The 13,546-nt window shown below is 39.3% G+C and overlaps 1 protein-coding gene across 2 annotated transcripts in view; it reads right to left on the bottom strand.

Moving 5' to 3' along the window:
• The window catches only part of RBPJ (recombination signal binding protein for immunoglobulin kappa J region), a 59,895-nt gene extending 46,406 nt beyond the window's left edge, over nucleotides 1-13,489 (bottom strand). Inside the window, exon 1 of one of the 2 annotated variants that reach the window (XM_033060641.2) lies at nucleotides 13,424-13,489. In XM_033060641.2, coding sequence (XP_032916532.1) covers nucleotides 13,424-13,443 — 20 coding nt within the window. In that variant the 5' untranslated portion in view covers nucleotides 13,444-13,489. Of the gene's footprint in view, nucleotides 1-4,358; nucleotides 4,380-13,423 lie in introns of those variants that run through there. The other variant, XM_033060639.2, reaches the window with a different exon arrangement.
• Nucleotides 13,490-13,546: the final 57 nt, after the last annotated feature.

Raw genomic sequence — 13,546 nt, forward strand, 5'->3', positions numbered from 1 at the left:
GGCAAAGGAGAAGCTGATAAATGACTCAACTCTTAGGAAAACTGTATGAAGCTACATTTGGCTTCCAAGAAAGAAATTAAGAAAGCAGCTGAAAAAAAGGAAAACGCCACAGACTGAAAGAGCAATGGTGATTTGGGACAATCCTTAAGTGTTTGCTTCCTGTTTCTCCAACTACGGACCAGTGCTGCAAGACAGACAGTTTGAAGATTCCTTTCACTAAAGGAAAAAACCTTTAACCAAAGGAGCAAGGTTGTACACATTAGCCTCACTGGCTGGAACAACTACTCAATTCTGATATTCAAAAGATATGCCGTTTGACTTTCTAAATTTTGTTCCAAAATGAAGTGGGAAAAATGTTTTAGACAAAGACCCACATGAGTTATTTAACCAGCAAAAGTAAACTGAGGCTTACTGTTGGAATAAAAAGTGCACCATTGTTACACATCTACTTACAGAGTATCTGTATAGTAAGCTTTCAAATACATTTCTTTTTTGAAGCAAGACCAGACATGATCAGGACGTGTATCACTAATAAAGATACCTTCTGTAACAAGAACAAAAAGTGTAAGAGAACTATCTCAATCAAACTGTTAATTTTTAACCTCTATTAAGACACCCCAGTATGATACCTTTTCTCTAGGATTCTGAAAAGAAAAGCAAATCAAATGCTTGCATTCAACCACTGAACTAGGTAAAAATAAAAGTTATAATTTCATGTAGAACACCACACTCTTTTAACTCATGTTAGAAGGAACTGCATGTTTAGCAAATATAAATCCAAGCTGTATATTAAAGATGTGTAACAATCATTTTTAAGTGTATCTATATACACAGACACACCCCCCCCCCCCCACCCCCCCCCACTTTTTGGGCAATGCTTATTTACAGAATTTAACCTGGTCTCAGCTTTACTTTGTTGGTTTTCATCACTTCAAAAACAATCCTTTCTCCCTGTTTTGTTGCTTTAGAAATACACCATGTTAGTAAGAACAAAGTGTCCTGCTTCTTCACAGCTTTCAATATACACCCTACAAAGCCACTAGCAACAGAATGCAGTCTGTATTCATTTGAAGTTGTATTTCATCCATTCTCTTTGGAGCAGCAAAAGGATAAAAAAATAGTAGTAGCTTCCCATACATGAAGAGGATTGAAACATTTTAAAATAAAGAAAGGTGGTAAAAGCAAAAAACAAAACTCCTCCAAAAAAACGTGATCCTTCACTATGTCTTCTTCCCCCTCCAAAATACATTTCCTGCTTTCACAATAGTAACACCAGATTTTTCTCTGCCTTTATCAATAAAAGTTTTACAGTTATCTTTCTGTATCAATGTTTAGTCTTCCGTTACATGAGATATCTCAGGTTCTTAAATACTTTAGATTTTCTTTTCTCTCCAATCCTCATCAGTTCTTAAGGGGAGAGACAAGTCGCATACAAGTGCTTATTAGACATCCCCTCTCATGATCCAAGACATTGACAAAGTGAAGTTTCAAGTTCCCCAAAGTAAGGAATAGGGTTTGGACTTGATTTAAAACATACAGTTGTTAGATTACCACACTAGCTGAGTAACAACAGTGACTTCCTCGCTCTGTAGATAATGGCTCTGGTGATGCTCCAAGTACACCACAAACCTTAGGGCTAGTCACAGCAAAATTTAGAGGGAAAAAGAAACAACACTGTTGGGAAGTAGTCTGAAAGTACTGCTCTGGACAAACATAAGTGAACATGGAACTAAGAGAATGGGGGCTTACACAGAAGCTTCACAGAAAAATAAAACAGGGAAAGTACTCTGGTGTGCTACTCCATTAAAAATAATTAAAGAGGGGAAAAAAAAGGAGATCCAGAAGCAAAACTAGTTGAGAGCTACTCACAAAATTCAGGAGAAAACACAATTGAAAATGACTAAGCAAAACACAATACCCTACGTTATTTCAGTATGCTCTGTATGTAACAAGAAGCAGCAGAATTGACCAGATATAAACCAGAATCAGAGGAATGTCAAGCAGTGGCTATACGTGTTTTTCCACTCATGCCAAAACAAAACAATAAAAAGAGAAAATATTAGTTAGGAATGTAATTTGTACAATGGCAGAAAAGTATTTTTATCTTTAAAAATGTAGTATCATTACTGAAAAAACTCTTCTACAATCAGGGTCATTAGGTAGGAGAATACTGAACACAAAAAAGAAAATATCAGAAGCACCACTAGTACAATCTGCTGAGTACTTCCAACAACAATATCCACAATTTGAATCCTAAGGACAGAAGAAAACTTTCAGTGAATGAAGAAGTCTCTTATTTCTACAGATAAAATACTTATCACTGCCTAATACCTTCTGGCTAACATAGGTTTGTTGCTTTTGGTTTGGTTTTTTTTAGAAAACTAACTAGTAAAACTTTTCAGTTTTTTTCAGATAAACTTAAAAATTTAACTTCCATGACTATGCAAACTGACAAGTCTAACCAGTCTACTGCTAACTCTAAGTGCCATCCTGCAATATGACAAGACATTAAGGCGTAAAGTCAGTTCAGTTTTTCTAATTATTTACTAAGCATTTATCAATCAAAAAAAAAGTTAAGAATTTTTCCAGAAAAACCATGGAACCCAGAATCACTGGAAAAAAAAACTGATATGCCCTGAGCTTTCCTTCATATTTTATTTCCATATGGAAATTCAGGCTATGTTCAAGGAACACCCATATATAAGGACTGGCTTCAAACTCTGTCTTGAGAGGTTTCTTCAGGGTATCTTCTACGGTCACTTTTTGTTTACTGCAGTCTCAAAAGCTCCATGCAGATGCAGCCAGTCAAAAGTAATGATTATTACACTTAAAGCACAAGGGATCCAGCAACAAGAGTTGCCCCGTACTTTCTAGTAGCTTTGAACAAACACAAATGACGGTAAAGGCCTGGTCTACTTTTCCTTTGCTACCATGTGAAGTATGATTTATCACTTCAACAAGCTGATTGGGAGTAAAACTCAGTAAAACCTTTTTTAAACATTGTTTCATAACGACTCCTTTGTTTTGCCTGCTAACTGTTGTGAAATACAGGTATTTTGCCCATTGCAAAAAAAAAGCAAAAAGTTCTGATGTTTGTTTTGGCATAGTTCTCACGTTTGTTTTAACACAGTTCTTGGTATTTTGAGAGTGCTGCTATCTAAACGTAAGCACTGGGAACACTAATCTTATTTACTGTATTATCAAAACTGAACATGAGCCTGGCCAACATCTAAATTATTAATTAAAATAGATTATCAGAATAGGTTTTCATGCCTTTCCTGCTTCAGGTGACTCTTATAACAAAAAATTTGCTTTAGCTCTAGAGAACTGCCTGTTTTTTTCTCTCTACTTAACACATTCTTCTATCACTCTTAGAGACAAACTAAGAGACATGTTACCTCCACAATGAACAGCAAAACAATTAACAGAGGAGGGCACTCCTGTGAATTTAGTATAGACAAAGATCCCTTGAACTTTTATATTGTGATCAGAATTCCATCTCAGTATCTGTGCTGACTAAAACAGTTTGCCACAATACATCAAGCGTGCTACAAGCCTCTTTGAAAGAGGAAGCCTAATCCCAAATACTTATTTTGATTAGCTGCTCTCTGTCACTTACTAGTGAGAAATTTGTAATGCACGCATAAACAAAACATACGAAAAGCAACATCAATCATGCAATAGTAAATGAAAAAAAATCCGAAATGCAAAGGAAAATTAAAAAAAAACAAAAACCCCACATAGAAACAGAAAAACACAAACAAAATCCCAACCAACCAACCAAAAACCAAACCCCCAACAAACTACATTAAACCAACACTACCCCAGGACTCAATGCTAAAAAGGAAGCACTGAAGAGCAGAAGAAGAAAATTTGGCCACAAAAATACTTGGACAAAAAGACATGTCCAAAATAGTTTTGATATATCCCCATAACTTCTGGAAGATATTACATTATTGAGGATTTTATTAGTCTGTATATCTACTAGAAAGCTAAGCATGAAAAGAAGCACACACATGCAGAATAACAGCAGTCTTTCATCAAAGCCTTTTCTGAATTCTGACACTCACCACTGAAACCAGAGCTGGGTGGCAGATTTGGAAAGCAGTGAAATATTTTCAATTTTAAAATAAGTACCTATAAAGAGTAATTTCTCCCACAGTATAAAGACATGGCAACAGCACACTGCAGCATCACTTCATTTTATTACATGGTACATTTATCTACTGGTCATGCCCTAACCATCGCATCTGTCTCAGTTATGTAAGAGCAGCATCTCTCTAGTGTCCACTTGAAAATCACTTACTATAACCAAAACACATTAATGATGAATACAGTCACTCAAGTCTTTACCATACCTTTCTGTTATGCAGATGAAAAATCTAAGGAAGTCTGATCTCTCCTGACCAGCTTTCACGGCCGCAGCTGGGAGAGACAACATGATGTCACCTGTCAAAACCCAGCAAACAGCCCATAACTACACCAAGTACAAGAACAGAGGCAGGAGAAGCAATTCCATTTCCACCTCTCTACAGGCTCTGTTTGACCTTGGCAAGTCACTAGGGTTTTGTGCTTGTTTTTTCATGTTCAGGACACGAAGAGCTTTTACGCAGACGGCTGGAACAACAACAATAACTGAGTAAGGCTAATTATTATTTATTCTGCCTGGCCTTAGAACTCTTCCACAATGGCATAAACTCAGAGTGTGCACAAGCAACTCCAAAACTCTAGACCCTAATTTTGACGCTGCCTTTTTGTCAGATCACCAGTGAAAGCAGTAACACCCCTTACCAAGACAACCTCCCCAGCAATCAGTAACTGATAAAAGCTTAGTTTCACAAATTCTTCTGCTAAGCAAACAACTTTAACCTTATTTTCTCCACTGGTAGCTCCTAATCCACAATTTGTAACTTGCAAACACTGCCTGCAAGATCCTTTGCCACTGCTCCCAGACAAAATTAAATTACAGAGCAAAAATAAGAGCTGCCAGGAAAAGGAAAACAGGATATTTTCTGAAGAGTATCTTTTATTCCATGTAGTTTCTACAGTTCAGCAAAAAATTAGGGACCAGTACTTTGCACAATTCAATTCCCTCTTTCAGGCTTGGAAAATTCCGAGTTTCACAGCAGCCTGATCAAGTTTCATTTCGGTACCAACTTTTTCTGGTAATCTCCCAAAACACCAGACACTAAAAATATGCCACAAGTATGGCTTTGAAAAAAACAAAGCGCAGATGAAATGTCCTACAAACCAAGCAATGTTACCAAGAACAAAAGCAGAAGGACATTTTTTCTGACACATTGAGAAAAATGTCTACATTTGTCTGTACTCATAAAGGAAAAAAATTAGGTATTCATTCCTCTACTCAAATAACTATAAGAAACTAAATTAATAACTGAAACATCAACTAGGATCCATTGCAGTATACACCCGTTAATCTAACCTACAAGAAGTAGAAAAATTAAATTAAGATTAAATTAAGGTGTGATCTCACACAGAGCAGTTAAAAATTATTAGCTGCCAATACAGCTTGTTGTGGATTCGAGAAAGTGTTGTCCATGAAATACCATTGCCTACAAACTAGTCATGCAGTACAACAAAATGGAGATAAACCCCTGTTCCTGAATAGAAACAAAAGTGAAGTTATACCATAACCACAACCACTGTAAGGTCATGTTTTCAAAGTAAGCATGTAAACAACTTCAGAATCATAGACTCATAGAACATCCAGAGTTGGAAGGGATCCACCAGGATCATCAAGCCCAATTCCTGGCAGGAATTCCTGCAGGGATTCACACCATGTGCCTCAAAACCATTGTCCAGATGCTTCTTGAACTCTGTCAGGCTTGGTGCTGGGACCACTTCTCGGGGGAATGTTTTCCTAATATCCAACCTAAACCTCTCCTGACATAAATTCAAGCCATTTCTTTGCACCCTGCCACTGGTCATCAGAGAAGAGGTCCGTGCCTGCCCCTCTGCTTCCTCCTGAGAGGAAGTTCTAGGCTATGATGAGGTCTCCTCCAGACTGAATAAGACAAATGATCTCAGTTATTCCTCATATGACTTCCTTTCTAGACCCTTCATCATTTTCATGGTGCTCCTCTGGGTACTCTCTAAGAGTTTTACATCTTTCTTACAAAACAACACACAGCACTCAAGGTGAGACAGCCCCAGCACAGAGCAGAGCAGAACAATCCCCTCCCTTGCTCGGCTGGCCATGCTGTCCCTGATGCCCCCCAGGACAGGGTTGGCTCTCCTGCCAGGGCACTGCTGACTCATGTTCAACTTTACATCGACCAGGACCCCAAGTCCCTTTCTGCAGCCCCCCATTCCCTAGCCCATGCACATCCACAGCTACCCCATCCCTGGCATTCACCCTTGTTAAATTTCACATCTGCTGACTGTCCAGCCCTCTAACTAACCGAGATCACCCTGCAAGGCCTCTCTTAGTTTAAATAACTACAGAAATATGTAGTTCAATTCAACACAAATGTTTCAAGACTTATGACATAAAAAGACACGTTCAAAAAAGAGCCTCACAAGCTTCCTGAAGATATGTGCTGTGTTGACTGAAGTGTTCAGGCTGCTTTAGAGAGAAAAATCATGTCTCAGTAGCACGTCATTCATTAAAACAACTGTATTAATCAAACAGTAAAACATGATAATTATATCTTATAGCAAAATTTTACAGATCAAACTTTTTTAAAAAATAAAAATACTAAAAAACCTCAATGTTTATCTTCACATCTCTCTTTATTTTAAATTTTACATATAATTTTTATATATATACAATATTATATTATATATATATAATAATAGTCTCTGTCTGTTGCAAGGATCTGAATCTGCAAGCTTAATCCAGAGACTTCCCACACTGTACATACTGAAACCCTTACGTTCTCTTCTTTCATAGTATAACAATTTACCACCACAAATATGTAGTTTATGCATTTACAACCATAAAAGCAAGAAGATACATGGTCATACATCACCATCTGGATAACTCAAGTGCAGTTGAAAAGCATAAAGTATTCTTCAGAAAATTAAATCATTTTAAACAATATAAATAGGCTCTGACAAATGGCTGTGATGCGACACGGCAAAGGTGACAAAAAAGTTTCTTCAGGTTGTAAAGGTTACTCAATGTTTTTTGTAAAAGGTAGCAACCACAAAATACATACACAAATTATGAGTAAAGAACACCACAAAAGTAGAACCTGAGGAAATGAGAAACTCTAAGTTTAGCCCTTACTGTTCCAAGAATCAGTAAGAATAAGGATATGGAAACCGCTTCTATTAATAATTTCCTCTTTAAAAGAAGTGTATCGGCTGTTTTCTGAATGCTTACATTACAAAAGATAACCATAATTCTGTATTATTTCCTTACCTTGTATCATCTTAATTGTTGATTAATGCAATTATGTTCAAGGTAAGGATGAAATGCATAGCATTATAATGCTATAAGCATTTCCACATAAAAATAATGCAAGTTCACTTGTAATTATAAAATTGCCTTGAAATACTATAGACTTAGAAGGCATATCCACTTTTGTCAACAGAAAATTTCATTTGACAATACAGCTTAGAGACACTTATCTTTTTCTCTTTTTCACCTTAACACAAAAGAAGAAAATAAGTAATTCTATAAAAGCCAGCATACACATTTGCTCAAATTTTAGAAACATTGAAATAACACATTTAAAAAAACAACACTTAAAACACACCTCCCCTGTGAAATGCTCTTGGGAGGCAGTATTTCAGCACATTAGTGCCATATAGTGCAGTTAATAATGTGCTTGCAATTAACACCAGAAGAATTTGGGGTTGCAAGTATTATGAACACAGAAAATTGATGTCCTGAAACTTCAGAATTCTGCCAACACGATTTGCTCTCCAAATGTCAAACTGCTACTGCGCATAAACTTCATTCTTCATCCCAAGAGAGATTCCAATGAATTGCATAAGACAGAATACTTGTTTGTATTAAATATGTATTTTACAAATTCAAATTACAACCTATCTTTTTAAATTTATCAAAAGCCAAACATAGCACAGACATTAACTGTGATCTTCACCAACAATGAATTTGTAACTCTAAAACTTTTCTTCAAAATCTTTATCTGTGGAGGCACCACAAGTCTTTTAGGAAGACTTTATGCACATCTACAGGCTACTTGCTCTTCTTTTGACAGAATTTTTAAACATAGAATTTGGAGTTCAAAATAATAAAAAATAGTCCTAAAATAAATTATTACTGCACAATAGAAATTAGCAAGTCAGAGGAAGGAAACTCACTCTCATTCACAAACCCATGATCATTATGCAATTCATAGTACAGAACCATGCTTAAGAGAACTCTTTTTTGCAAAGAGATATAGCAAATGATATTGCCTTTTAATTGGCTATAACAAGTGCACACATCCTATACCAAATACAATAGTCTACAGATTATTTCTGGAGAAATCAAGCTACAGAAAGATTATTTTCAAACCTTCTTTGTGCTCTGTATCAACCAGAATAAGTCAAACAACAAAGACCTACTTAATACAATGAATAAACAGCGAAAGCAAATAAAATCCAAATTAAGACCTTAACTCCATAAAATCGCTTCTAATGAAAGTACAGAAGGTTAAAAGACTATTTGCCAGCATTTAAGAAGACTCCTTCAAGAATACAGTGCTCACAAGGACTTCCCAATAGTCTGACTTAAGACACCTCATGCTCCTTGATAACAATTTAAATGTTAGTCACACAAAACCATCTACTCATTTGATTGTAAACTAGTTTTTCCCAATCTTTAACACTCATCAGGTGCATATACACAATACAATAGCTGCAGTTATGCTGTTATTTAAATCTTAATAAGCACTGTTTAAACCTTCAGTGACAGTAAAAACTGTAGCCTGAAGAACCCAAACATGACTTCTTGTCCTATAGTCTACATCACGCCGTTTCCACTCCTTAAGCTTCACTGAAACCATTCTAACATCTCTTGCAGCCTAACCTATGATGAGGCTCAGACTCAATATGTAACTGCTATCCTCCTAGACCTGTCAATTACCCAAGACTACCAGCAATGCTTCTTTTCCAGAAATAAATATCACTCCTCCCCTTGGTATTGTTGCTCTCATGACTCATCCCTTATCACTCTGTTCTTTCAGTGTATCCTTCTGAAGGAGCCTCTTCATTCACCTGTATTATTTTATGAATCACTTCATAGGCTTTTGCCTTGCATCTCTTTTCATTTGTCTTCACTTTATCCAGGGCCAGGATTCAAATTCAACTATGAACTCCCTGCCACCAATCAGAAATATTCTTTCTACTCCCTATCTCCTGTGCTTGTCCAAGTCAACACCCCAGATTGAGTCTCTCCCTGATGTCTCACTGTAAGTTCAGTCTCAGCACAGACAACACACAGGTCTTATTCATGCCACCACTGCTACAGTCTCCTTTCCACTACTGCAAATCCTGACCTTAACTAAGCATTAGCCCTCAAATCTAGGTTCTCTGTAGGTCCTAGAAATAACCTGTTGTTGAGATCACAGCAACACTGCTATCACATCACTAAGATATCCCTCTAGTAGCTGAAATTTTATTATGTGAACACAAAAGTTCACACCTGAAATTGTGAAGCAGTCTTCTTTTCAAGATCTAGAACTGATCCTTATGAACACTCCTCTCTCAACAGCTTTTTTTAGCCTATGGCCAGATCACACAAGTCCTTCCCCATCTCACTTCTTGAGCAGCATTCACTTCACTCTCTGCTTCAAGACCTTCACTGGTCAAGGTCCTCATTCTAAAATTACTAATCAGGATGTAGACGAGGTTGAAGTTCTGATAAACTGTTATATTTTCACCTTTGAACTTCTTTTCCCTTGCTCTTGTAATTGGGAGAGCTTCATGGAACAACACCCTCTTTCAAAAACCTCCTACAAGTTTTTTTTCACATTTCTCATTAAAAACAAAGAAACAAAATGACCAGATGACTGTCACATTACACTACTACACTAAAATTCACGTCACTGATGCCAAACATTCTCCTGTGCCATCACAGATCTCATGAGTCTTCCCTTACCCTTAAATCATTGAGCATTCTGGGTCAGGAAAGCCCTCATAACCACTGAACTCCAGGATGACTAATCCAGACACCGAACTTAAATAGCTTGTTACTTAGAAATGTGACTAAAACAATTTTCTCTTGTACAGTGCCTATGGAAAAACCAGCATCATACCAGCAAAAAGCCTACTCAAAGTATTTTTGTCTTTTTCAAGGTTTCACAACCTGTTTGAAAAATAATCCAAATGCTATATTGTACACTGCCATTACAGAGGTTTTAACTAGTAATCGAGTACTCAAGCCAATGCCTATTATTTATCGTTCAATCTGTTACTTCCAAGTTGGTTTCTAGTATTTTAAAGATCAGGTTGTCCCAGGCTACTAAGACACCATTCCATAGTTTATGTCACTGTAAAATCACAAAATTAAGTTCATGGCACTAGAGATTTTCCCTGTCATATGGCTTTATTAGACCTAGCAGAGGAATTTTCAAGCCAATGGATGCTGACAGGTATTTTTGCAGTATTAGCAATTATTTAAAAACAAGTGGTTTGCACTCAAACTGTAATTTAAGAAGCATTTTCATTATTTTTGTCATCTTAAAATGATATTTCCTTAAATTGTTCAGAACCAAAACCAAAAATACGCCACAAAACCCCAAAAATACTATCCTATAATTCCAGCCATAAATTATCCACTTCTTTTAAATAACAGTTGTGAAGAGTAATTCATTTTAAGTTACTTGTCTGACACTGAGCAGTTTGGCTTGTCACACTGTACATATGAGCAAACTTAATCAAAACACTCCTTGTGAGGCAGCAGCACGAGTGTGGCACATGCAGTAAGGTACTCTGACTGTCCCCCAAAACTGTTGCAGTCAATCTCTGCTATTCCATTCCAACTGCATAAACCTATGTTCCATAACTTAAGGTCAGCCATATAGTTTCCACAGGAAAATAAAAAGCTTTTTCATTCAGGCAACACTGACTGCAAAACAGCTTAAGCTTTACCTCAAAGTTTGAGTGCCCATGTGATGCCCATTCAAACTCAATGCAAGATTTGCATATTAGGTTCTCCAGTTAATGCTTTTTAATTACAAACACTTTTTTTCCCCTGTCCAAGTAAGTTTTTACAGAACAATCCAGAAAGAAAACTCCTTTTTTTGAAAAAAAAAAAAAAAATCAGTAAATTGGAGAATCATCAATTTTTAATCCTCATACACACAGACAATTCAGAAACAGAGCAACACTCTAAAAATACGTCATTTAATTAAAAAAAAATAAAACAAAAATCAGGCTCTTTCACGCAATATTAACTGCAACATTAACAAAAGTTAGCATTTTTCATTTTACCTACACTGGAAGTATTTAACAGTAGGAAAATCAAATTATTTTTCCAGAGAACTATTTGACTTTTTCTAAATGCCAATTAATGCAAAACCAGCACACACATTTAAACAATGAATATAGCATTATAATCCTAAACTACATACAATTTTTTCACTCTCATTAAAACGATATTTTTTCTTCTACTGTTCTGATTATCTGATCACTGTTTTTAAAACAATCCACAGTTGTTTTGTCAACATTTTAACAAACATCTGAAAAGGATAAAACTAATGTCACAAACATGACAACACTTCTGGCAATCCTGTAATAATCAATAAACAAAAGGAAATGGAGTCCAAATAGTCGGATGAGTAAACTAACAGAAACGTGGAAAAACTTAATTGCTAACTAGAGCACAGGCTAATAGTTATAGCAAAAGCATTTAAAAGCATTTGTTCCCTTCTTTCAAGTCCAACCTCTAAAATAGTACACTCCAGGAATCACAACAAACAAGATTAGCTTCTCTAAAGAACATTTAATTGGGAAATTGTGTATCAGCCACAACATGCCTTCAACAGGAGAGAAATACAGCAAAAGCTTCGATTTATTTTTTGACAAACAAGAGTGAGGAATTGGAAACACTACTGTAGCCAAACAAAACAACAAAATACCATAATGCTACCTTCTCCACGAGAACAAAAGCATCAACTAACTCCACCCCACCCCCAAGCAGGCTGTTGCTCTCTAACCACAGAGCCAATGCTGTGGACAATGTAATCCCACAGGGAAGACAGAAGATCACAGACACACTGTGAAATCTTAAAATAAGGTCCACGTTTTAGAAAGACCTAGAAGAGACAAAATTTCATTTGGAACAAACAGGTGGAGTATAGAAACAGCCTGCTCTTCTCCTGTCTCTTCCCTCGACACATAGAGGGAAGTCACACGTGCTCAGCGTAGTCCAAAATTAAGGATACGGCACTCAAAATAAGCAGCAGCAACCAAGATGTGGCAGGATGGCAACGTGCAATGTTACACTGCAGGTGTGATTGCGTACTGTATACCAGCAGTATCTGGATCTGTTATTATTCATCAGCTGTAGGTGGCTAAGAGGGTGTCACTTATTACAGTGACACATGCTGCAGCTGGCTAGCCATGATTAAGTATTACCCAGTGTGGCTGAAAGGGATGGAGACTATCATTCATTATGATCCAGCGTGGCTTAGTGGCGTAGGGAGGCTGCTACCCTCCCCTGCATCGCAGCATTTCAAGGAAGGCAGCTAAAACTCAACAAAGCCCTGGGAATGGTGTGCAGAGAGGGGAGAAAGGGAGCCTCTGCCGCCCAGCCTGACGGAACGGGTGTCCTGCTAGCAGGGGCGGAGAGCCCGCCCGCGCCCGGCGCGACCGGGAGCGCTCCGCCGCCAAGTGACAGCGCCGGGCCGGGCCCCGGCCGGCCCCGCCGTGCGAGGGGCGCTGGGGCACCGCGCTCAACTTCCAACCTCAGCAGCAAAACCCTTTGTCCGAGCGCTCCCGGTCCGTGGCCGGGGGAGCCTGGAGGACCCGCGCCGACGGCGGGATGAGCCGGGACGACCGAGAAGAGCGAACAGCCCGTGCCAGCCCCAAGTCCCCTCCCAGCTGGGCTCCGCCGCTCTCTTGGGAACCCTCGGAGCGGGACCCACTCCGAAGCAGCCAGGATGCGCACTGACCCTGCACGGAGTCCCGACCGGCGTGTCCGTGCCGGAGAGAAGGAAAGCAAAGGAAGCGCCCGGCCCCGGCGGGACCCCGTGCCGCGGGGCGGCCGGAGAGTGCGGCCGCTGCGGGGCCGGCACCCGGGGCGCCTCCTCTGTGCGCCCACCCGGCGGGACCCCAGCCCCGCGAGGTTTGCGCCGCAGGGCCCGCCCGCGGGCCGTCCGGAGGACAGCCCCCCCGTGTCCCCGAGCGGCAGCCGAGGAGCGGGCGGGCAGGCGCGGCGCGGCTTCACCCAGGCAGCCCCGGGCGGCGGCGGCTCCGGCGGGCGCCGCGAACGCCCCGCACTCACCCTGTCACAACAGGCGCCATCTTCCACAAACTCTCGCCAAAACTCCTACTCTCGCGAGAGCGCCCCCCTCCCCGCGGCCCAGAGCGCGCGTGCGCGGGCCCGCGAGACACGCGCGGGGCGGGA

This window comes from Catharus ustulatus, chromosome 5 (genome assembly GCF_009819885.2).
Source record: "Catharus ustulatus isolate bCatUst1 chromosome 5, bCatUst1.pri.v2, whole genome shotgun sequence".
In the NCBI taxonomy this organism is placed as follows: domain Eukaryota; kingdom Metazoa; phylum Chordata; class Aves; order Passeriformes; family Turdidae; genus Catharus; species Catharus ustulatus.